Consider the following 23,478-nt stretch of genomic DNA (forward strand, 5'->3'; position numbering starts at 1 on the left):
GGAACGTCATAACAAATGTTTATTCATTAGCTAACATTATTCTATTTACAAGATTTTAACCAAAATAAATAAATCTCACCATTGTGGATCAAATATCCTGGAGGAAGAGTCAGACAGATACCATGTTGTTTTCAGAAAGGTCAACTCCTTTTAAACTGCGAATGAGCCGTCACCTTTGGAATTAAACATGAGGGGGCGAAAAAACAAGGTGACTCACCTAACAGGCAAAGTTTGAGTCAACAACTCTAGGAGAGGTTAAAGGGCTAGAGTATTCTCCAGAAACATTTTCAATACATTTATTGATAGGACCTATACTACAAAGCTAGATTACCTCTTATTGTGCTAACTTCCAGGATTTAATCAGTGTGTGCTGCCCTACGAAGCTCGCTAACGTCTTACAGGGCTAAATCACCATGGTAACTACAGTGTCAGCAGCTTCCTGCCTGTGTTCTTTCTTTTTTGTAACAACAGTGTTGTTTTTGGTCTGAATTGTGGATTTTAATTATTCATAATTTTAAACTGAAGCTGAATACCTAACCTGGTCGGGACCAGGTTATGAAGTGGATCAAATCTGAGAGAGTATAAAAGCCAATCCCTCCTGTTACACTGTTAGTTTTCGCTGTCATCATAGTTTTGAATTCATTATATTTGTTCAAGATCACAAGCTGTTCTTCCATTGTAAAAAAGGTTGCACTGTCAGGTTTCTCCATTGTAGTGATTGGTCAGACGCTGAAATCTCCACCCCTTTTATGGAAGCGCTCACGTAGCCAGGCTGAAATCACTTGGCTTAAATTAGCGTGTTGTTATCGACCTTCGTAGGACAGCTTCTCTCTGACACAGAATGTTTGGTTAGGTGAAGCCCGCTAACGGAAAGATATCCCAGATATACTATGTTGTAAAGGCCCTAAAATTTTTGAGATAACTGAATGTTCATAAATACAAACAAACAACAAATTTGACAATTTTATACCAAAGTGGGCAATTTACACCTTTTTTTCTCCTTTATAAATTATGGGTCACACACATACCTTCTGACAGCAATGTATTTAATGTATGTATCATCAGTATATTATCATTAGAATGATATTGTCGCTTGTGTTGCTCAAAAACAACACAAATAGTTATCACTACACATTTCACAACAAACCTATATCTCCCACCTTCAAACACAACCTCATGTGGCCATCCATGAAAAAGCTACTTAACCTCCCACTTTTCTATAATAATACATACCTGTACTTCCTACGGGCACTGCACTAATACGGAATTAAAGCAGGTAAATAAAATCATGTAAAATCTACTATGTACTTTGCGTCACCAGTAGGCGCGCCATAAACAGGGTTGCCAGTTTGATCAAGACACCGTGAAAATTGTCTGTGTAGACAGCGCTCCTGAAAATAAGGGATGTCTGCTGTGATCTGGCAACCGAAGCCACACAACAAAAGGAAGTAAGGGTGCAACGCGTTCAATATTTTTGTAATATTACCACTGAGAATTAACGACAAATGCTTTATGAGTAAGGTGAACACCGCTTGTCCTGTGTTCTTTGGTCAAAATTACACTCACCCTACTGGAAACATGGACTAGATAACCTCGGAGCAGGTAGGAGGCTGAACGTGTTAAAAGCTCTCTTCGCACGCTAAGCTAACATTAGCATGCTAGGCCAAGTCACGGTGATATTTGTTTACTGAGCCTAAATACTGAGTTTTTCAGATGTGGGGTTTGACTAATTCAGTGCTATGTCAATGATTGTGCTGTCGAAGGCTAACTACATGTCCTATGTATGATTGCTTCATATTTATAGAAATGCGTATGATTGTTATTGCTGAAATGGGAGGCGTAACAATGTACATACAGATAGTTGAGTTTGCATAATTAGTTAACTTTACCTCCTAATCAGTTTAGATTTGGACCATATTACTACAATTTTAAAGATTAGCTGTTATCAGAGGTGTAAAGAATACTGATGTATCCAACTCAAGTTGAAGTACTGTGACTTGATTAAAATTGTACTGAAGTACAAGTAAGTCATACATAAAATACGAAAGTACAAGTAAAAAGTAGCTCAGTTAAATAGTACTCAAAGTAAAAGTTACTACTTACTTTCACCCCATAAATCTTGCCACAGTTCCTTTACATACAGTAAACATCTCATGTATAAACATAAAAAAGGAAGAGATGAGATCTTGCACAATTCAAACTTGTTTTGTTTTCCACAAAGGCATCTGTATGAAATAAGTCTTGTCAAAATGTACATTTAAAAGAAAGATAAAATATCACCAATAATTTCAATTCAAAATTTGAAAATATTGCCATGCTTTAATGATGACAAAGAATTGAGCATCCTTTTCAGTTTACCTCTTTCTAGTTGAAAATGTACCAACTTATAGTATACCAGTAGTATGGGCGCTTGGTCTCTTCATAGTCCTCTGTAGAATGCTGTCTGGCACTGTAACATATCTGCAGGATTAGCATAATTTTTGTGTGATTTGCTTGCAGTTGGTTTTGGTAATATATTTAGTTGTATCAATGCACATTAATATTTATAATATGTCTTACATATACCCTTACATTTGTGATTTTCATATCCCAGTACCCTGGACGCAAGACTTTTAATTCATCATTCATGATGATATTGATCATGAATGTTTAAAAATAATACATATTCAATTCCATAGAGAATCGACTTAAAACTTGGTCTGTGAATTATTCCTACCAGTGACTCTTTTCTTTGTTCAATCTTTCTTAAAGATAATGGTTATTTAATTTAGTTGAATTCAGTAATGTTGTGAATGTCAAGATTTATTATTATTGGGGAAATGTTTAGAGAGAATGATTGTTTTCCTTCAGTTAAAGCCGCCAGTTATTTGTTTCGACCAGCAGAGGGCGCTAGTAACGTAGTGTTTGGTTGGGATGCAGCTATTCTATGCAGTGAAGAAGATATGCTATGCGCTAGCAGACAGAGCTAATAGAAAAACGTGATTTACAGATATTCACGTAATATTACATATATTGTTTCTTTGCTAAAGGGGTAAGGAATAATTTATGAACATGTTTAAGAGTAGAAGACAGCCAGAAAAAGAGTAATAGGAGATTCCGCCCACCGCCTACGCTTCTGGACATCCCTGCTTGATGTTAAAGTAGTTTGATCAGATGCAGTGAAGTCTGCTTATTTTCTTATGTGGGGTTTGTTGTTTTTAAAAAACTAGTTTCTGGTTACACTGACTAATACTTCAAATCCAAACACTTCCTTTATTCTTTCATTTTCTAAGGCCAAAATGTTCATATAACATTGCATTTTTACATTCAGTGCTTTTAACAGATACGCTAAAGGAGATTGTATGATTGTAGCGCTGCAGCAGCATCTACAGGTTTTACATGGGTTTGTGCATGTGCAGGCAACCTTAACTACATGCATTTATAAACACAAACTTGAAATAATCAATAAAATCATGTTTGAAATGGCATCTGTTGTTTGTGGGAGTGACATAACTGGGGTCAGTCTTTGTTGATCATATCCACAGCTTGTTGTAAAGTTTGTATTCCAAGTTCGTCCCTTTACCTGAGCTGAGGTAGTAACAATAGTTTCTGATTTTTCTTCTATTATCAGGCTTGGGTGAATTTACATTAATTTTTACCTAGAAATTGCTTCAGCGTTAGCAGCAAATCTATGGCATTATTTCAATTTCATTAACTTTCAAATCATTCTCAACACAAAACATTGTTTCACCCACATCTGTTTTTGATAGTTAGTGATTGTAACATAATACATAGATTTGTGCCTGCCAGCTTTGTTCATTTTGCTTTAATGGCTTTTGGAATGACCTTGACTCTGTTTTTGAGGGACTTGATGAAGCCCCGGGCCACAGAAGTTGGAACAAGTTTTTTTTTTTTTTTTTGGTTTCTGGCTCTACAGAAGACATTATGATGAGTAAAAAGATCCTCGTGAAAAATCTGGAATTCTGTACTGACGTAGTTTATTGTTGGCAGCTAAATAAATCTTCAAGTTTTGGTTCTGTGACCATATCTGTTGTGCTTTTTTCCCCATTAGTTTGGTTCAAATCCACTGGTCACTGAGGTCTTCTTAAGTGCTTTTGGGACTCGCTAAGACAATGCATCGTGGTGGGGAAAAGGACTTCCAGTCATCGGCAAGAAAGATGGGAACTTCCTTGCTTTTTCAGCTGGCAGCCCATGAGAGAGAACTTGATTTGGTATTTCTGGACCATAGCTATGCCAAACCCTGGAATGCCCATCCAGATGCCAGCAGTGCTCGACCTACAAGGACATTGTTCATCTCTTCTCACCGCCAACCTGAAGGCTCGACGTGAGGTTCTTTTTAGTATTTTAGAAGGCCATTTTCACATGAATCTTTTATTCATTTTCTTGTTTTTTATTTTTTTGGTTTGATTTGCAGAGAGACGTCTGAATCTGTAATAGATGTGGAAACAGTCACTCCGATACCTAACCCTTTTTATGATAACCAGAAGGCTCTTAGTGTGATGAAAGAGTGCGAGCGACATGTCTTGTTTGCTCGCACGATTGCTGAGAATCCTCCACCTCCAGATGACTGGGAGGAACATGTAAACAAGTGCGTGGGAACCACAAATATTTACATTTACTCATCAACTTCTCTAAGCAAATATACAGTATTACACTCTGTTAATAGATTGAGATAATAGACTTTTTGGGGGGTTTTTCTTCTTGTTTTACAGAAGTGGCTGGTCATCGGCTCAGAATAAATTGTTCAACAAAGTCCTGAAAGCTCTGGTGTCTGAACGGCTCGCCCGTCTGGCCAACGAAAATGTAGGTTTTTTTTTAAATGTAGCGAGTTGTAAGTAGTCAGTAGTAAGCCTGTTCAAGGCCTACAAACCTCTGTACTGTTGTTCTGTCCAGGCTTGAATTTTAGATTTGCGTTGCAGCCAATAATTTATTATATAAGATTTCTAGCAGTCTAATCTTCTTTCCTTTAAACTTCAATAACGTGTCCTTTGTAATCTTCTTTCTTGCAGGCTTCAAATGAGCCGATTTTGCGGCGTATTGCTGTAAACAAATGTGCAAGAAGGGTGCGTTTTGCACTGGCCAGTGTGAACTGGGACACAAAGCTAACTCAATGGTTGCACTGTACTCTGATTGAGTCTTTAAGCCTAGCCATGCTTGCTGCTTACTTGGACGTGCTGCAGACACTCAAAAGCAAGGTATTTTTTTTATCAAAGGAAAACGGAGTGCCAGTTTTCGGTTGTATCTGTTGATTTTAAATCAATTTTATCTCCTATTTGCATCCTTCTAGCTGCCTTCATTAATTGACCGAATGTTGCTGTCATCGGCAAAGACTGGCGCTCCGAGTGCAGAAGCTCTTTCCTTGCTACTGAAACGGCCATGGGATCCTGCTGTGGGAGTTTTGTCTCAAAACAAACTGGTAAATCTATCTACCACATCTAGTCAGATTCTTAAATAAACTTTTATTCTGTACTTTGTTTTTTCATTATATTTCAGTAGTAAGTCACCTTATGCTTGCTTCTTCATACGTTGCAGAGCAAACTTTCTGGATCACCTCTCATTCTTATCGCACCATCCAGCCCAACTAATCTCACCCTCTCTACCTCGAGGCGAATGAAAATCTGGCAGTCGCAGCTTTCCTGTTTAGGAAAGGTGGGATGCTCAGTTTGGTTGAAACTTCAGACAGTGTGAAGAAAATATTTTTGTTCGTTCTTTAACCTATTTTGTATGTCTTAGGTCATCCCAGTGCACACGCACGTCAACAGTGGTGCTAATGTCAGCATTACACAGTGTCTGGAACACATGTTGGGCACCGTTAGGGCAAAGGTCATGGAGGTAGGTCAAGTTTGTTTCTTTGGCTTTAGTCCTGCCATTTAATCTGATGTTACCTAACTTTTACATACAGCACTTAATCATTGTGTTTAGAAGCAGGACTCTGCAGAAAGGAGATGACTAATTTAACAAGCAGTTTGAGACCTCTTAAACCCTCAGATGTTTATCCATGTGACCATCAGTGTGATGAGAGAAATTGATTCACTGCTATCAGTGTATGATCACTGTACCTGCTGTGATGTGTTGTGCATAGGGGTGTAACGATACACAAAAATCACGGTTTGATACGTACCCCGGTTTTGGTTCATTTTCGGTACAGTATGGAACAAAATGTATGTATTTAACATTATACAGAATATGAAAATAAAGTTAAAAAAAATACAATACTATTGTAAAGTGCTGCCTGTTAATAATATTCTCAAACAAAAAATACATTAAATATTATAGAAATAAGCTCACAGCTTGTTAACAGCTTTTAACAAACAAAAAATACAGCACAGTTCCAGCATGAAGCCCTTGATTTAGACCTTCATATTTTTGGCCAGAAAAATTTACTTGTCCACATTGTCTGCAGTAAGTGCAGATCTGCTGGCAGTTACAAATGCAAAACATAAATTTGCTTGTTCATTCAAAACTTTAGTAAACCACCAATGTATTTAACATTATACAGAATATGAAAATAAAGTTAAAAAAAAAAAATACTATACTGTTGTAAAGTGCTGCCTGGTAATAATAATATTCTCAAACAAAAAAATACATAAAATATTATAAAAATAAGCTCCTCACAGCTTGCTAACAGCTTTTATCCGTTGCAATAAAGACTCTGATGGCAGTTGTTATAGCTTTGGTCTGATCTGAATTGCTTGGCAGAGGCTGCTTGAATGCCGAAGTCAGCTGCGTTTGCACTAAGGACGTTTTCTTTCTTGTCGCAGTGATATTCGCACTTGGATGGTGCCGTTTCAAGTGAGTTAGCATGTTCGTTGTGTTCCCGGTAAAATACCCAATCTCAGTTGAACAATGTCGGCACACTGCCGTCGTTTTATCCACTGGTCTTTCTTCGTTGCAGTATTTCACCCGGAAGCCGAAGTGTTCCTAAGCAGGACACTTTAGCGACAGGGGAGGGTCCTCCAGCTCTGGTTTCTCGCTAGCATTAGCCATGACATACGGGCTGCACATGTAGCTGCATGCGGACGTAAAGACACGCAACTTCCGTTCCGGGAACTCACCCATGCACAACCCTGTACCCGAACCTAACGTCCTGTACCGAAATGGTTCCAATACAAATACATGTATTGTTACACCCTTAGTTGTCACAGATGTTTCTGGTGTGCATCTGTATTCATTGTGTTATTAATGTGATCATCAGGTTCACAGTCACTTCCCCCACAAACCCATCATCCTGGTTGGCTGGAACGCTGGAGCTCTTATTGCCTGTCATGTAAGGTTACATGCTTTTTACAATCTAAAGAAAACTGGTTGTGGTGTTATTATTAATAGTGGTGCTGCCATTGTTTGTAAGCATTTATTTCTTTTTTTAGGTGTCTCTTATGGAGTATCTGACTGCTGTTGTGTGTCTCGGTTTCCCTCTGTTGTCAGTCAACGGTCCCAGAGGGGTAAGAATTGAAGCATTATCCTAAATCAAGGAGCTTTATTTGCAACAGGTTTTTTTTTTTTTTTTGAAGAGAACTAGTTGCTATTTAACGCCGCTGAATTCTTGTTCCTTTCCTGCAGGATGTGGACGATCCACTGCTTGACATGAAAACCCCGGTGTTGTTTGTGGTTGGTCAGAACGCCATGCAGTGCAGCACAGAGAGCATGGAGGAGTTCAGAGAGAAGTTGAGGGCTGACAACAGTATGCTGGTGGTTGGAGGAGCCGATGACAACCTCAGGTCAGCCACACAGACCACATCATGTAGTGAGTGCGGTGTGCACTTTAACGTTAACCGAGACAAATTCCGTCTTCATGCACAGAATCGATTCTGCAAAAATGAAAACAGAGGGACTGACACAATCTATGGTGGACCGCTGCATCCAGGTCAGTCTCTGTTCAGTTTTAACTTCTTTGTTCAGTTGTTTCTTTTTGATACTTGTCTATAAACGTACCTTTGTTGATAAAATCAAATGCAAGAAAGCATCAATGTTAGTTGTTGTTCTTTTCCCGTGCTGTTCTCACATCTTTCTTAGGATACATCTTTCTCTTTTTGTCCTGATTTATTTTGAATATTATTGTTTCTCTTTTTTGTTTAGGATGAGATTGCAGACTTCCTGTCAGGTGTCCTTCAGCGTGCGGAGAGCCACAGTCATGGTTCAAGTGAAATGAGAGACTTGGACACAGAAAAAAAGAAGAGGCCTCGGAGGGAGCTTCCTTTTGACATCGACAGAGGACGTCCTTCCTCTCCTGCTCTCCGACTCCCCATCTCACCTTCATGTTCAGAGGTTAGACATTTTATCTACTCTGAAGCACCTGTGAGACTGCAGCTGGGTATTAGTGCATTGTGGGAGTAATCAATGTATTCATTCATATTTTATGAACATTTGAGTCCCATTGTGACCCACATTAGGACATCACATAAAACAGGGTGCTTTGCTGATGATTACTTCTTTAAAAAAAAGAAAAAATCTTCACTTATAATTTTACTCTGTTTGAAGAGATCTTAAATCTAAAAATTGTTTCAAAGGTAGGATAGGAGATTTTTTCCAGATACACTTTTTGATTTTTTGGTGTAATTTTTCTTTATGTCCTGACAGAAATTAAGATCTTATGTGCTCTGACGAAGGAATGAAGAAAATACGTCTTTTGTTGCAGCTGTAAACCTGTAATAACTTCCACAAATGAAAAAAGATGATGATTTTTTTTTTTTAACCAATCACGTCTCTCTGCTCGTTCTCGACCCCTTGCGTGCACAAGCCCACACTCAAAGTGCGACTTAAAACTACGTTTTTAGTCACTTTTTTTAACATGTATGATGATAAAGTTTAGTGTTTACTTAATGCTGAATGAGACAAGAGTTTTTACACAATACAAGCAACGAGCTGAGGTCCGCTTCTTTAGCACCAGTGCTTTTGCGTGTGAGCACAGAGCGGAGGGGTGAGGGGGGTAAACATACAACAAAATCCAGTATTTACTTTGGTGATATATTGATGTTGTGCTTGCATGAATTTGCTTGCCTTTCTTGATATCTACCCAACACAACTAAAAAAAAATTGTATTTTGCTACTTGTGCTGTTACTATTCGTTTTTGTTTGTTTAGTCATACTTTTCCTCCTGTTTAAATCACATAATATAACTTGCTTGTCCTCTCTGACTGACACTGTTGACTCTTTTGTCTTTTTCACATGGTATTAGGATCTCTCCAGTGTCTACAGCAGTCCCACATCAAGTCCAAAACCAAAGACATCTGGCCTGTCTCCAGCTCAGAAGTCCAGCCTGATCACTGCTACACAACTACTGAAGACACACATGCAGCGGTCTGGCACAGTGCTCTCTCACAAGCAGGCTCAAGGTTAGTCTAGAATCAGACTCAACTATAGAAGACTTAAGGACGCACCTGTGAGAACCACAAATGCACAGTTGTCCCTGTGTGTAAACCAACAGCACCCATTTCCTTCTTATCTGTTTATTTAAATATTTAACAATAAGTGGTACAGCTGACTTTTTACAGACGTTGTAGTCATCTGCTGGGTCAAGACAGGGTGTGACTGAGATGCTTTCCCATCATCTTGTCTTTTGTCTTCTTGCAATCTTCTTTCTGGCCTTTGTTTCTAATTCGTTCCAGCTCAGTTTGCTGCCTTTATGAAACAAAACATGCTTGTGAGGAAAAACCTTCCTCCTGGCAGTCCTCCTTGTATTTTTGGTAAGTGTCTATCCCTCTTTCCCTCTCTCTTTCTTCTTTTCTTTTCAATTTCCTACCTTCATTTCTACTTGCATTTCAGATTATCAGAGTTTCATGATTTATTACTTATTGTTGCCTGAATATATATTTAATTTTGTACTAAATGCCATCCCATTACATACTGATGACCCTCCTATAAGAAGATTTTCACATGTTAAAGGCAATTTGCTTCTGTGTGTTTGCCTGTGTGCTGCAGTGCCAGTAACTAGCGATCAAATGGAGGGTTTGGACAGAGATGACTTGCGAACCCAGGGGAAGAGGAGACAGACGCCAAGTCCGACCCCCAGCAAAGCATCCAAAAGAGCAAAGATCAAAGTTACTATCGTTTCCCAAGGAGAGTCGGCAGCGGGCGCCATTAACCCTGCACATGAAGGTACGTACACTTTTGCATTAAAGTTGATATCTTAAGTTAAAATTAGTGATGGGACTGGATTATAGAAAAAAATCTTATTAATTAGAGACTTTGTAACTAACTAATCTTGATTAATCTAAATTAATCGCCTCACAATATTTGACATGAGAAGCAACATTTTTCAATTTAAATGGATTTTGGTATATTTCATGTTCGTGCTTTACTTTTCTTTTTGTAAGCTTTGTAAAACAAATGTGTTTCTTTGAATTAAAATGAAATACAGCACTTAGTACAGAGCATTCCAGAGAAGTGGAAACAATACAAAATAGTTAGAACATCCGTGGAATGAAATTTACAGACCAACTTATGAATCTGATGAATTTTGTTTGAAATTGTCTTTCTGCATAGCAGTTCATAATTTGGTAACTTGGGTCAGGCAATGCTATCTGTAGCATCGCTTCAAGTCCCGCCCACATCCTCTACCACCAAGAGTGGTCGACTATCCTCTACAATCATTTGTCCAGTTTGTTTGTTTAATTGTCAGTTGTGGACTTATTCATTTTGGCTCTGAACCCTGTCATCTTGTTGGGTGTGGATCGGCGACTCTGCCTGCTAGGACTAGGACCGCTGTCCTTTCTAGCTGCTACACGTTTAGCATTGAGGTGGAAAACAAAAGCTCTGCTGGAAGGCTGGAGGTGGAAGAGCTGTGGTGATCTGCAAACTCTTTCTTGCACAATTTGCCCACAACTGGGCTTTTGTTTTCCATCCGGTGTTTTTTTTTTGTTGTTTTTTACACAAAAATTAACACCCACGAAGCTTAGCCTCAGGTTCTCCGGTTTTTTGTATTATAGTCTGTGCTTCAGTATTATGGGATACCAGGAACTCTTGTAATGAGAGAGGTTCCCTGCTGCTTGGAGCGCAAAAAAAAAGTGATTTAATTTTTGTTAGTGCGTTATTTTTCAGTAATTAATTAATTGCAATTAAAATGGTAAAATCCCAGCCCTAGTTAAAATACATACTCCTAGTGTTTCAGATATGTACATATGTGAAGGTTAGTTTGTTGTACAGCACCAGTCAAAAGTTTGGACACACTTTCACATTGAATTCAGTGGGTAGTGTATAGCATAAAAAACTCAAAGCTTACCTGATGATTGTGTACAGTGTGTCCTAATAATTTAGTTAGTGGTATTAGTTAGTGGTTTCTCTCTTTATCTCTCAACCTTAGTTTTATGTTGACATTTCACATGAATAATGACCTTGTATTGATTCATGGCTCAGAGCTGTATCTTTGAGACCATTGCTTCCTTTAGTAAGGAATATTCTCATGCTCTGGTGCTTCTCTGCAGCCCCTGGGAAACCTCTAACTGTGACAATGGGACAGGCGTTGGCCGGGGCTAAGGAGCTCTCTGGACTTCTTACAGGCCAACGGTAAGCATGAGTACAGAACACATCAGCCTACTAAACAAACTCTGGTCCAGCTCTAACCATGCGCACACCTACGTTCATCTTTCTCATCCTACGGTATAAGATCATGCCTGGTACTAAGCAGATAATTTTTGATAATCCTGTAGTTTGGGAGTGGAGTTGTGGCCTAACAGCACTTGCTGGGGGAGCTCCTGAGTAGCCTGGTGGTTATGTGTGTCACTGCAGGTCTGGTAGTGTCTCTGAGGTGTCTGGTGCCCTGTCCCCAGGCTCCAGCTCATTCAGCGTACAGCCTTGCATGGTGTCAGGGTCCTCCACAGCAGCCCACGTACAAGCTCCAGCTACTGCCCAAGGTATCTCTGTCCTGTCCTGCCTTGCACTTCTATTTGCGCTCTTTGCTTTAAATCTCAGCGCATTACACTTGGCATACATTCAACTCTGACAGCTATAGGGCAGTTGAACCATAGACATGGGTTGGTAACTGTGTGAGGACACCAGATTTTTAGCAAATGTAGATCTTGCTTGCTTCTTTGCACGATTGCTTGGTATACCTGACCCTCATGTATCTCTTTGTACCTCTGTGTGAATTTGGTAATATTTGTCTGGTAATGATTTCAAGCAAGCCTCTGTTTCTCTGAGCGGGCGTTTGATTTATGTGTGCAGCGGCCTCCGCCAGCAGTCTGCTACACGGCCTAAGTTTCAGTCTCCAGGAGATCGTCACCAAAGCTCCTAACCTGCCGACTGCAGCAGCCAGCAATGGCAGCACCCAGGTAACCTCTGCTGTCATAAATTTGCAGAAAACTGTAGGTTAATGGGCGACCATGGCTCAGAGGTAGAGTGGGTCGTCCAATAACCGAAGGGTTTTTGATTCAAATCCCGCTCTACCCAAGTCATTATCGTTGTGTCTTGAAGCAAGGCACTTTACCCACATTGCCTTGTATGAATGGGTATGAATTGTGCATGAAAGTTGGTGGTGGTCTGAGGAGCCGTAGGCGCGAAATGGCAGCCACGCTTCAGTCAGTATCCGCAGCTATGGCTACATTTTAACTTACCTCCGCCGGTATGACTGGTGTGAATGAATAATGGTTTATGTACACGCATTGAGTTTCCATGAAAAAAGCAGTAAATAAATCCAAGCCATTATTACCTCCGCCAAGCGCGAAGCATAGAAGCACTGCAAAGCGCAAGATTATGTTTTGCACTCCGTTTATCTGTCTGTTAGCAAGATAAGTTGAAAAGTATGAATGGATTTGGATTAAATTTTCAGGAAAATTGATAAATGGGACGATTAGATTTTGGTGATGTTCTGGCTGTTGATGATGTCATCAGTCCTGTGGATGTTAAAATTGTCAAAAAATTTTCAGGCAATGCCTCATGCATGTTCTGCTGAGTCAGCTTTTGGTGATGTTCTGAATTACCAAAAAATAGAAAATACCACTTGTGGAAATCACAATCTGGGTGGATGTGAGTTGTGCCTGAGCCTGCTCCTTTTAGTGTGGTGGCTTATGGGTAATGTAGTAGTGGTAGGGAAGTGCATTGTGTGTACGTCCTGCCCTGTACTCGTGCTGTACTCTTTACGTGTTTGTGACAAATCTTGAAAAGAATAAATGTGTCACCATTTAAATAAAATAGTGCACTGTGGTTTAATAAATCACTTGGCAGAGGTCTGCCCTCTCTGAGTGCTTTTTTTAAATTCTTATTATAATGATGTCGTTATGAATTAAAGTGTACTCACAAGAACTGATGCTTAAGTTTATATAAGAAATAGTTTGACATTTTTCTTTTCTAAACAGGACGGTGCTTGTAGTTGACTTGTTAAGGAGTGTAAAGAATAAGGATGAAAATAACAGCAAAACAATAAACAATAGCTAAAAGATTAAGAGAATCATGTTGCCTCTTAGAAAGCATTTTGGCGTGGCACATTATGTTGGAGAAATTAAGATGGTTTGACAAGAGCCAAATTGTTGTAGTGTGAATCAAAATAAGTCCAGTTTATTTTGTAAATTTGTATGTACCGTAATTTCCGGATTATAAGCCGCTACTTTTTTTTTCACGTTTTGAACCCTGCGGCTTAAACAATGACGTGGCTAATTTGTTGTCAGAGAGAGAGACAGGGCGCTGCAGCAGAAGGATGAAGTAAAAGTCAGCCAGTTTGTAATAGTAGCATAACGACATGAAGTTACCAAATCACCATGTTGGATTTGTTCAGAAGCGAGCGCGTCCGTATCTTGACTCAGAGTCAGACTCGCTGTGATTGCTCTGCGGTAGTTCACGGTAAGAAGAGCGGACGAAGCGGTGTATCAGTCTGGTTCCAGTAAAGAGTGACCATAAAAAGCTGTAAATGGACTGATATGTAGACGTGGGGCAGTGAGGAGGAGACTTCATGTAGTGAAGGAAACTTATCAGTTGAAACACAGACAATTCCGTGAAATCTAACTTGAGTATAGTAGCCCGCCTACCTGCCCGTTCTGATTGACTGAGTTGTCTGAAGGGCACCCTCATCAGCCAATAGAGTGCGGCTAATGTTAGGCTGCGGCATTTGTGTGGATTTTTGTTTGAAAATTGCCAAATTATTGTAATGTGGCCAATAATATATATATATAGCCCGGAAATTACGGTATGTATGCTAGTGATAGTAGACCGATATGGATTTTTTAGGGCCGATACCGATTTTTTTTCCATCAGCCTTAGCCAATGACTGATACGGACTGCTGATTTTCTTGAACCAATATTTGGAGCCTATACTACTTTTGCTCCCTCAATTTACATCACGAAAGTTGCACATTGATGATAACAAATGGTATGAGTCTCAATTTTTTTAAAAAGAAACATTTATTGAAATGAACAAAGGTGATGTAGAACAAAAAGAAGAACAAGTAAAAAATATTTCTCCTCTCTGTAAATAATGCGGATCGGTGAACGCAGCAGCTCGCATCGGCCGATGCCAGTACACGTAAAAAAACGCAAAAAACGTCTGATAATGTATCGGTCTGTCTCTAATGTATGCAAACATGAGCCTTTCTAAAGCCTAGTTTTGTCTTGGCTTTGTAACCCCTATAAAAAATGCTTCAAGATTGGCTTTAAAAACACTACAGCCAATTTGAGGTTTTCACCTCTAATCTCTGAAATTCACAAAGCAGTTAGTCATCCATTGGAGTCACATCCTCAATTCATAAGGCTTAAACTTTCAGGTTAAAAGTGCTTTTTACTGTCATGGATATCCACTTTTGCTTTTGTGCAGTTTTTGCAAAAACCCTAAATGATTTGTTTTGTCTTCTCCTCCAACCTTAGGTGGTTTGTGGGAAGCCCCAGGGTCCGGTCCTGAGCTCGGCCCCTACAAGCAGCACTCTGCTCCGAGCAGTTCCTTTGGTCACCACTGGAGGTGTGGCGAAAACCACAGCCATCCACCAACTGCTCACCAATGGCGGACTGGCCAAGCTGGCCAGCAGCTTGCCCAGCTTGGCGCACATAACCAATCAGACTGCCGGTATGTCCCGAGTCCCCAAAACACGACGACCACGTTGAAAACCCAGGGTTCATTCCTCCTCTGTTGTGGAAACAGTAGTTAAGGATGCTTGGAGACACATTAGATGGAAACCTGTGCAGCATCTCAAGGAAGATCAGTGGCATTAAGTGTGTGTGGGTTTTATGTTTTATGTGTTCAAAAGGACATGTTTATTTTAAGTGTTAGGTCCTGTTTTTGTTCAAATCCTGTTATTACAGAAAACGTGCAAATGGAAAACATGTGAATCATCAAAACCTGAGTTTGCGGAAATCAAGTTTAAAGTGATGTTGACAAATAACCAAGCATTCAGTCCTCACTGATTTCTCTGATTCGGTCACAGCTTTCATTACATGCTTGTGGTCTTATTTGTTTTTTCATGTGTAACATTTTGTAAGTGTGCCCATTGGATCTTCTACCGGTAGTATTCATGAAAGAAAAACTCCAAACTGTGTGAGACTGAGAACATTTAGAAATGCGTCAGCTAATGTTGTTACAATAAAGACTGGACTGACTCATGTTTTCATTGTTCATTGTGTTTTATTTTGGATTTCTGTCTCTGATCCTTCACCCCATTCTTCATTAAACACCCTGTGATCACTTGATTCTGTTACATATGCACCACAAAAGTCACTCTGATGGCTTCTTCCTCAAAGTATGTGTGACTGAAAGGGATTAGCAGGGTTAGCTTGTTCTTTCTGAGCATTCTTTGTTTTCATTCTTTGTTGTCGGCAGGACAAAAAGCTCCCACCTCAATAACGGTGACACTGCGAGGAGCTCAAAGTAGAGCAGGACCTCACAGCCAAAGTGCTGAGGCTTCCACAGCGGCTGGTTTGCATGAGCCCAAGGTGCGTCTCGTGAATGTGTCAAACACATTTCTAAGAAAGACTGCTTTAAAACCATTCACCTTAACTTGTCTAATCATATTAATGAAAAGTATTAGCATGACAGCAGCTTTTTATTTCAGGCTTATGGCTTTGTGCATACACAATACAATAAATACAAGAAAAAGTGCTAAACTTTAGTCTACCATTGTCTGTTTTTTATGATGCAAACAATATAATGCTAATCAGACAACAGCTTGTCTTCAAACATGTCTTTCTGTCTTCACTCTGATGGCAAAATGTAACCGGATATTGTAACTGAAGAAAGTTTGTGCAAATTAAAGTTCACGTCAATCACGCTTAAGAGCTAAACCAGTGAAGGTCAAACATTTAATTACCCTTTAGAATTCAATATAAGAGCTTTTTCTTTAATTAAACACCCTGCGCTGTGAGATAATTGATCATCTGTCTGCCCTTTTACAGCAGTGAACATCTCGTGCGTGGGTTTCCATGTGTTCCCACTCCTGACGTGACTTGGTGCTGCCACAGAGCCGCAGGAGGATTAGGAAACTGTTAAAAAGGCGCCGTCTTCCTCCTGTTGAGACGACGTGAAAAGGCCAGCCAGTGTTTGCCAGCTGGGACTGAGCTCTTTCCAGTTCTACTGATTCTCCACACACTGTAGTTAGTGCTTGTCATGTCACACTTCTGCTCCAAAACACTGATGGGCAAAGTTTGATATTAAAATGATATTTGGCTTGACCACAAATCAATAACTGAGGTTTTAACCGTCCTATTATCCTCAAATATGACTAAAACATTTTACCCTTGGGGTCAATCTGATCCCAAGGTAATTTCTCTCCAGAAAATGATTTGATATGACTTTGTTAAATTCATGAATAACCCCTTGACCAAACTTTTAAATTAGAATTAATTTATCTTGAATTTCATCCAAATTTTTCCAAATTTACTAACATTATTGACCACGAGAGTGTGAACCCTATTGATTGTGGTGATAATATGAGAGTTGGTGTATTTTGGAACTCTTTTGTCGAAATTTTTTCGAATTTGGGGTGTACATTCATGACTCTCACAGAATGAACCATACTGATTGATGTTGGTGACACCCCCCCTCCTTATAAACATGTATTTACTTATTTTTATCTAATTTTTGTAACATATTTGTGGTTATTCATTATAAAGTTCTCTGACACATTCTCCTCTACATAACTTACACTGTGAAAGAGCTGTTCCAAAATTGAGGATATTTCCCCCCGTCCCCCCATGTCATGTATTAACTCTGCAGCTTCAGGTGTGGGGATGTACGGTCACACAGCTAAAACAGCTTGGGGTCAAATTGACCACAGAGCAACACCAATGCATGCAGAACATTGAAAAAATATCATGACAATTTTATGCTTTATCAATTGTACCATCAAATTAGGAAAAAAGCCGTGAAATATGAAACAAAAAATAAAGTCAACTATTATTTTAGGATTGATGAGCATTGAATGGGGTCAAATTGACCTCAAGGATAATAGGAGGGTTAAGCAGAATCTGCAGTTCAACTGTTAATGCAGACCTTAATTATATATCTCATTGTAACATCTAACATTTACATTACAATGTATAAACTAAGTAGCAATGACTCGTTCTTTGCTATATCTCACATTTTATTACTGCCCTATATATCTATGTATGCTCAACATGAGTTTGTGTTTATTTCTGAACATGTCTTTATACAAACTACACATGAAGACAAACCTCTGATAGTAAAAGATAAGTCACTGTACTCAGTGATGCTCGTGTTTGTTTGACTTTGTAATTGTTTTCTAAATCCTTAGTAATTACTCTCCATAAGGTTTCAGAACCATCATCATTACCTAACAGCTATTTCCACTAGTATCCTTAGCTATGCTTTCTAACCTGCTCCACAGTGCAGCGTTATCCTCCTAATGCACAGCCTCATTACGCTGCTGTTCAGTCCTTTTGTTCATAATAAACACATCTGCCTGAAGCATTTGCGTTGCTTAATTAATTTTTTTAATGACAATCCTCTCCAAATTTGCTGCAGCTTAGAAACTTTTCTTCAAAACAGAAGCTTACTGTTTTGCATTTAGGTTTCCCCTCTTTTTACTGCTGCAGTATGAAAACAACTGTATCTACACATCAATGCATACATCAACATTCAGATAAAATAAGGCTTGAATACATCCGGCAAAAAGGCATATGGCCACTGTCTAGGGTAGATGTTTACATTATTTCCTCAGCAAAATGTGATCATGAACTTAATTCCAGGAGGAGAATATACACTGTAATAAACTTTTAAATGTGCATGTGCAGTGTTTAATATTCAGAAAATAAGATTATTGCAATTCTGCACTAAAATGTTCAAAGTATTCAAGCAGTGTTGTGATTTAGAGTCTTGTTTGTCATTTGTGTACAAAATGATAAACACAGAGTGTTAAAGCACGCTCAGCCACAAAAAGAAGAAGGCAAGGCAAATGTAATTGTACAGCACATTTCATACACAAGGCAATTCAATGTGCTTTACATGATCAAAAAGTGATTCAACAGCCTAAAAATATACTTTAAAAGAAGCACAGATCTTTTCATTGTGAGGCAATGTTTGTAACTGGAGTTTTAGACTCTCATTTGTAACAAACAATGATGTTATAATAATAGTAAATTCACAGAAATAAAATGCACTAAAGAGAAATTAATTACTAGAATAATACAGAACAGTTCATGAAGCTCGATGAAAGTTAGAATATTTTTTAAATGTAAATGCATGCCTCAAGAGCAAATAACTATTTCAGTTTACTTCCCCAAAACAAATTTGGTTGTTTTCCTTATTATTTCCCAACTGTTTAATTTTATCAGCACTGTACACTATTTCCAAATGTCAGTTTTGTAAATACCAGCAGATGGCGCTATAATATCTTCAATCAACCACAGTGTTTCATCAAGTATGTACTTTAAATTATTAATATTATTATTTGCTGTTATTGCTTTTGAAGTTACATTTTCTTACAGTGGCTGTCTGTGTTTTGACAATAAACCCCCCTCTCTTGAAACATTTGTTAGTGAAGACAAACTAAAACGAGCAACAGAGCTGCAATATTTGATCAATTTTAGTACAAGATTACAAAATAATTATCATTGAATATGAAATAAAATCACAATACACACCATGTACAGGATTCGTACACGCTTTCATTGTGTGTCAATAGCAAATGTATTATTGCTCTCCTGATTAATATCTTACAAAAACATTCTAATTGTTTGTGGCTTTATGTTTAAAGGCTTTACAAAACAACATTTTTTTCCAAACACTGTGAAGTGTTACAAGTAAAAAAACCAAATCAATACACTAAAGAGTAAAGTCCTTTTTTGGTATATTGATAAATCCAATAGCAATCAAATGGCTGCAAATTTTTGACACATGCATTTAAACATAGGAAAGGCAACAGTATCATTATGCAATTTATTATTTATATAATGTATATACAGTGGACATAAAAAGTCTACAAACCCCCTGTTCAAATGCCAGGTTTTTGTGATGTAAAAAAATAACACCAAGATAAATAATGTCACTACTTTTTCCACCTTTAATGTGACCTATAACCTGTACAATGCAATTGAAAAACAAACTGAAACCTTTAAAGGGGAAGAAAAAAAAACTTGGGAGAACCTGGTTGCATAAATATGCACACCCTTAAACTAATACTTTGTTGCAGCATTTTTGGCTTTTATTACAGCACTCAGTGTTTTTGGGTAAGAGTTTATCAGTGTGGCACATCTTGATGTGGCAATATTTGCCCACTCTTCTTTACAAAACCGCTCCAAATCTGACAGATTGTGAGGGCATCTCCTGTGCACAGCCCTCTTCAGATCACCCCACAGATGTTCAATCAGATTCAGGTCTGGACTCTGGCTGGGCCATTCCAAAACCTCCATCTAATTCTTTTGTTGATTTGGCTGTGTGCTTAGGGTCATTGTCGTGTTGAAAGATAAAGTTCCTCTTCATCTTCAGCTTTCTAACAGAAGCCCAAAGTTTTTATGCCAACACTGCCTGGTATTTAGAACTGTTATAATGGTTCCCTCCACCCTGACTAAGGTCCCAGTTCCAGCTGAAGAAAAACAGCCTCAAAGCATGATGGTGCCACCACCATGCTTCACTGTAGGTATGGTGTTCTTTTGGTGATGAGCAGTGTTGTCTTTGCACCAAATATACCTTTTGGAATTATGGCTAAAAAGTTCAACCTTGGTTTCATCGGACCATAACACATTTTCCCACATGTGTTTGGGAGACTTCAAATGTGTTTTTGTAAAATGAAGCCGGCCTTGGATGTTTTTCTTCATAAGATAAGGCTTCCATCTTGCCACCGTACCCCATAGCTCAGAGATTTGAAGAAGATGGGGGATTGTTGTCACATGTACTACACAGCCAGTACTTGCCAGAAATTCCTGCAGCTCCTTCAATGTTGCTGTCGGCCTCTTGGCAGCTTCCCTGACCAGTTTTCTTCTTGTCTTGTCATCAATTTTGGACGGACGTCCTGTTCTTGGTCTTCACTGTGTTCCATGTTATATTTGATTCCTTGGAAATACTTTTATAACCTTCACCTGACTGATATCTGTGATCCCTGATGCTTTGGAAGCTCTTTGAGGACCAAGGCTTGTGCTGGAAGATGTGGCTACACAAATGTCAGGAAAAACCTACTAGAACAGCTGAACTTTATTTGTTGTTAATCAGAGGCAAATGGTGACAGGTGTGTGCTGACTCCAATTTAACATGAGTTTGAATGTAATTGGTTAAATTTGAACACAGCCTCGTCCCTAGTTATAAGAGGGTGTGCACACTTTTACAACCTCATTCTCAGTTTTTTATTTTTACTTCACCTCCCTGTAAGGTTTCAGTTTGTTTTTCAATTGCATTGTACAGGTTATTGGTCGCATTAAAGGTTTAAAAAGTTGTGAAATTATTTATCTTGGTGTCATTTTTTTTTTACATCACAAAAACCTGGCATTTGAACAGGGGTGTGTAGACTTTTATAATCCACTGTATATTAAGGGCCTATATCATGCTAAATCAACTTTTTGGAACCTTGGAACAATGTTAATTCCTTATCAAAAACACCCCCAAAGTTTATCTGAGCAATCCTCACTAATCCTGCTCTCTGAGCTGCTGCTCTGCCCTCTTCTGAAAAATGAGTGGTCAGACGTTTTGTGACGTCACAAAAGTCTGAACCGCCCCCTCCAGGAAGTGCCTGATGGCGGCCGCGCCTCCTCAGTGAACATGCACACCCACTCTCTCAAAGCTAAAGGCATGCAAGCTATATACATGAAATGTGTTCGCTGCATTTAACCCCTCCCTGAGGAGCAGTGGGCGGCAACAGTGTAGAACCAAGGGAGCAGTTCCATTTTTAGTATCCGTTATATTTTCTCGTATCACCTTTGACTTGATCTGACGAGTTTGTGACACAATGTGATGCAGCGGTTGGATGAAACAAATGATTATCACCTTAAATGCACTACTCCTGTAGTTACTAGAGATAAGGGGGAGAATAAAGTGACTTAGCAGCTTAACGCTCTGGTGTTTGAAGCAGCTGATCTCTGCTGCTGCTGTGATAAACAGCCTGAAGTGCTTGGACAACTCACAATCACAATAACCGCTTAAATATCCATGTGTTTTACTGCAATGTGCAGTTTTTTGGCTGAAAACAACAACAACAGTGTGTGGATAGAAAAAAGAAAATCGCTTTGGTGATCACTGATCTGTCTGCCTCTACAGACATGCTCACTCATGAATATGCATTAGTAGGCTCCAAAACAGCCCGTTTTAAAAACTGCTCAGAAAGTCACTTTTTTGAAGGCTAAAATTTTTGAGAACAGGCGAGTTTGGGTAAATAAACCTCAAATACTATGTTGTTGGGGTTCTTAGAACAAATGGATATGGGCGTAAAATAGCATGATATAGGACCTTTAATATAATTAATTCAGTTCCAATTGTACAAGATTTGGTCTCTTCCTTTTTAAGTTTATACATGAGATGTTTACTGTAGGCAAGGGAACCGCGGCAAGATTTATTTGCAAAAATGAAGGGGGGTGGGGGGTGGGGGTACTTGTACTTGAGTATTTTATGTATGACTTACTTGTACTTGAGTACCATTTTAATCAAGTAACAGCACTTCTACTTGAGTTGGATGTGTCAGCACTCTTTCTTTACACCTCTGCCCCTGGGTCAGCTTCAGCCATTCATGCCAAACAGATCTAACAATAAGGAGCAATTGAGTGGGCGTGGTTTCGGAGGGGAGTGGGCAGGGCCGAGTCAGAGGTGAAGTTTTAATATTGGGTTTGTTTGATCAGCGCATCATCTACTGCACCTTTGAACAACACGCAGTCACTTACAGTGATTATAGGCAGTCATATGAAATGTGGTTAATGTGCTCCGGTGTCCTTCATATGTGTGTGTGTAGACAGAGAAACTGCCATAAAACCATCAAAGTTTGGTAAAGGGAGCCCGGCAGAGCAGCTGTAAACCCGCCCCCCTCAGGGATCTCCCCCACTAAAACCTCCCCTTTCCTCCCTCCCTCTCTCCCTCTCTCTCCTCTCTCTCTCTCTCCTCTCTTCTTTTACCTTTATCCCTCGCCTCTCGCCGTCTCCCCTCCACAAACATGGATCTCCGGGCGAGCTGTTTGTTTCTTCTATCATGTCTCGGCGTGATATGTGGGGTCGACCTGGAGTCGATCGATCCAGGCTACTACGTGGAGCCCAGTGCCACATCGGAGCCCATCGACTACAAGGATCCGTGTAAAGCTGGTGAGAGACAGAGAAAGAGAGAGAGAGAGAGATTTGTGTGCTTTGCTGAGGCAGAGAGACGTGCCACGACACGGATCGAGCAGTGAGAGAGAGAGAGAGAGAGAGAGAGAGAGAGAGAGAGAGAGAGAGAGAGAGAGAGCAGCTTTGTGCACAGATGACAGCAGTGCGTGTAGTACATGGTGTCTGTGCGCGTGTTTTGCACTAAAAGTTTCACACTTTGACACATTGCTGTGCACAGATCATAGGGCAGGGCACATAATGCTTTTGTATTTATTTATTTATTTATTTTTTTCAATGGGGATGCGATAATGTGACATTTCCGAAAAGTTTTGGCTGCACGAAAAAGTTGAACTTATTTTTCCTGAAACGTAAAGCCTGGCTTTGTAACGTTAAAAGAAACTATTAAAAACCTTCAGCTGACAGCGAAACAACAACAAAAAAAAAAAAAAAACACACACACACACACACACACGCACGCACGCACACGCACACACACTGGGGCTGGACTTCTGCCTCTTTTTCGTGGTTCTCAAGTCGTGGTACGTGTATTCCTGTTGGTACTTAAAGGCACTCCACATGGTCCGAGTAGATCAGACAGAAAATATTCAAAATCCTAAAAAAAAAAATGGCTTTTTATCTATTTTTTTTTTTGGATTAAAGTGCAAAAGAGAACCTGCTAATAGTACTTTAGATCAGTCAGTGTTGGTAGACATAAGGCTTGTTGTCCCAATGTGACCTTTTATGTTGTCAAATCGGGCAATATTAGTCCCAGGTATGAAATAATAAACTTTAATTGGGATGTCTTTAGGGCGTGAATAATCAAGAGAGAACAATAAA

The 23,478-nt window shown here is 39.3% G+C and overlaps 2 protein-coding genes across 7 annotated transcripts in view; both read left to right on the forward strand.

The window, feature by feature from the left end:
* The first annotated feature begins 1,395 nt into the window (after positions 1–1,395).
* Positions 1,396–17,741, forward strand: kansl3 (KAT8 regulatory NSL complex subunit 3). Of its 6 annotated transcripts, XM_028457653.1 has the most exons (22): positions 1,396–1,602; positions 4,052–4,324; positions 4,415–4,588; positions 4,713–4,803; positions 5,010–5,195; positions 5,288–5,416; positions 5,533–5,649; positions 5,734–5,832; positions 7,196–7,267; positions 7,368–7,442; positions 7,561–7,718; positions 7,801–7,864; positions 8,077–8,265; positions 9,176–9,332; positions 9,606–9,683; positions 9,919–10,095; positions 11,421–11,502; positions 11,725–11,849; positions 12,160–12,266; positions 14,788–14,983; positions 15,734–15,846; positions 16,306–17,741. In XM_028457653.1, exons 2-22 carry the CDS (start codon positions 4,113–4,115, stop codon positions 16,309–16,311), a joined length of 2,607 nt encoding a protein of 868 aa, XP_028313454.1. In that variant the 5' UTR covers positions 1,396–1,602; positions 4,052–4,112; the 3' UTR covers positions 16,312–17,741. The 6 variants fall into 6 exon arrangements, with proteins under 6 accessions (XP_028313454.1, XP_028313455.1, XP_028313456.1 ...); XM_028457654.1 differs by lacking the exon at positions 9,606–9,683 and having other exon boundaries at positions 1,397–1,602; positions 16,306–17,739; XM_028457655.1 differs by lacking the exons at positions 15,734–15,846; positions 16,306–17,741 and having other exon boundaries at positions 1,397–1,602; positions 11,766–11,849; positions 14,788–14,924.
* A 4,698-nt stretch (positions 17,742–22,439) lies between these two features.
* bmp1a (bone morphogenetic protein 1a) overlaps positions 22,440–23,478 on the forward strand; it is a 51,211-nt gene continuing 50,172 nt past the window's right edge. Inside the window, exon 1 of the mRNA XM_028456881.1 lies at positions 22,440–22,641. Coding sequence (XP_028312682.1) covers positions 22,497–22,641 — 145 coding nt within the window. The 5' untranslated portion in view covers positions 22,440–22,496. The remainder of the gene's footprint in view (positions 22,642–23,478) is intronic.

Source organism: Gouania willdenowi, chromosome 9 (genome assembly GCF_900634775.1).
Source record: "Gouania willdenowi chromosome 9, fGouWil2.1, whole genome shotgun sequence".
In the NCBI taxonomy this organism is placed as follows: Eukaryota; Metazoa; Chordata; class Actinopteri; order Blenniiformes; family Gobiesocidae; genus Gouania; species Gouania willdenowi.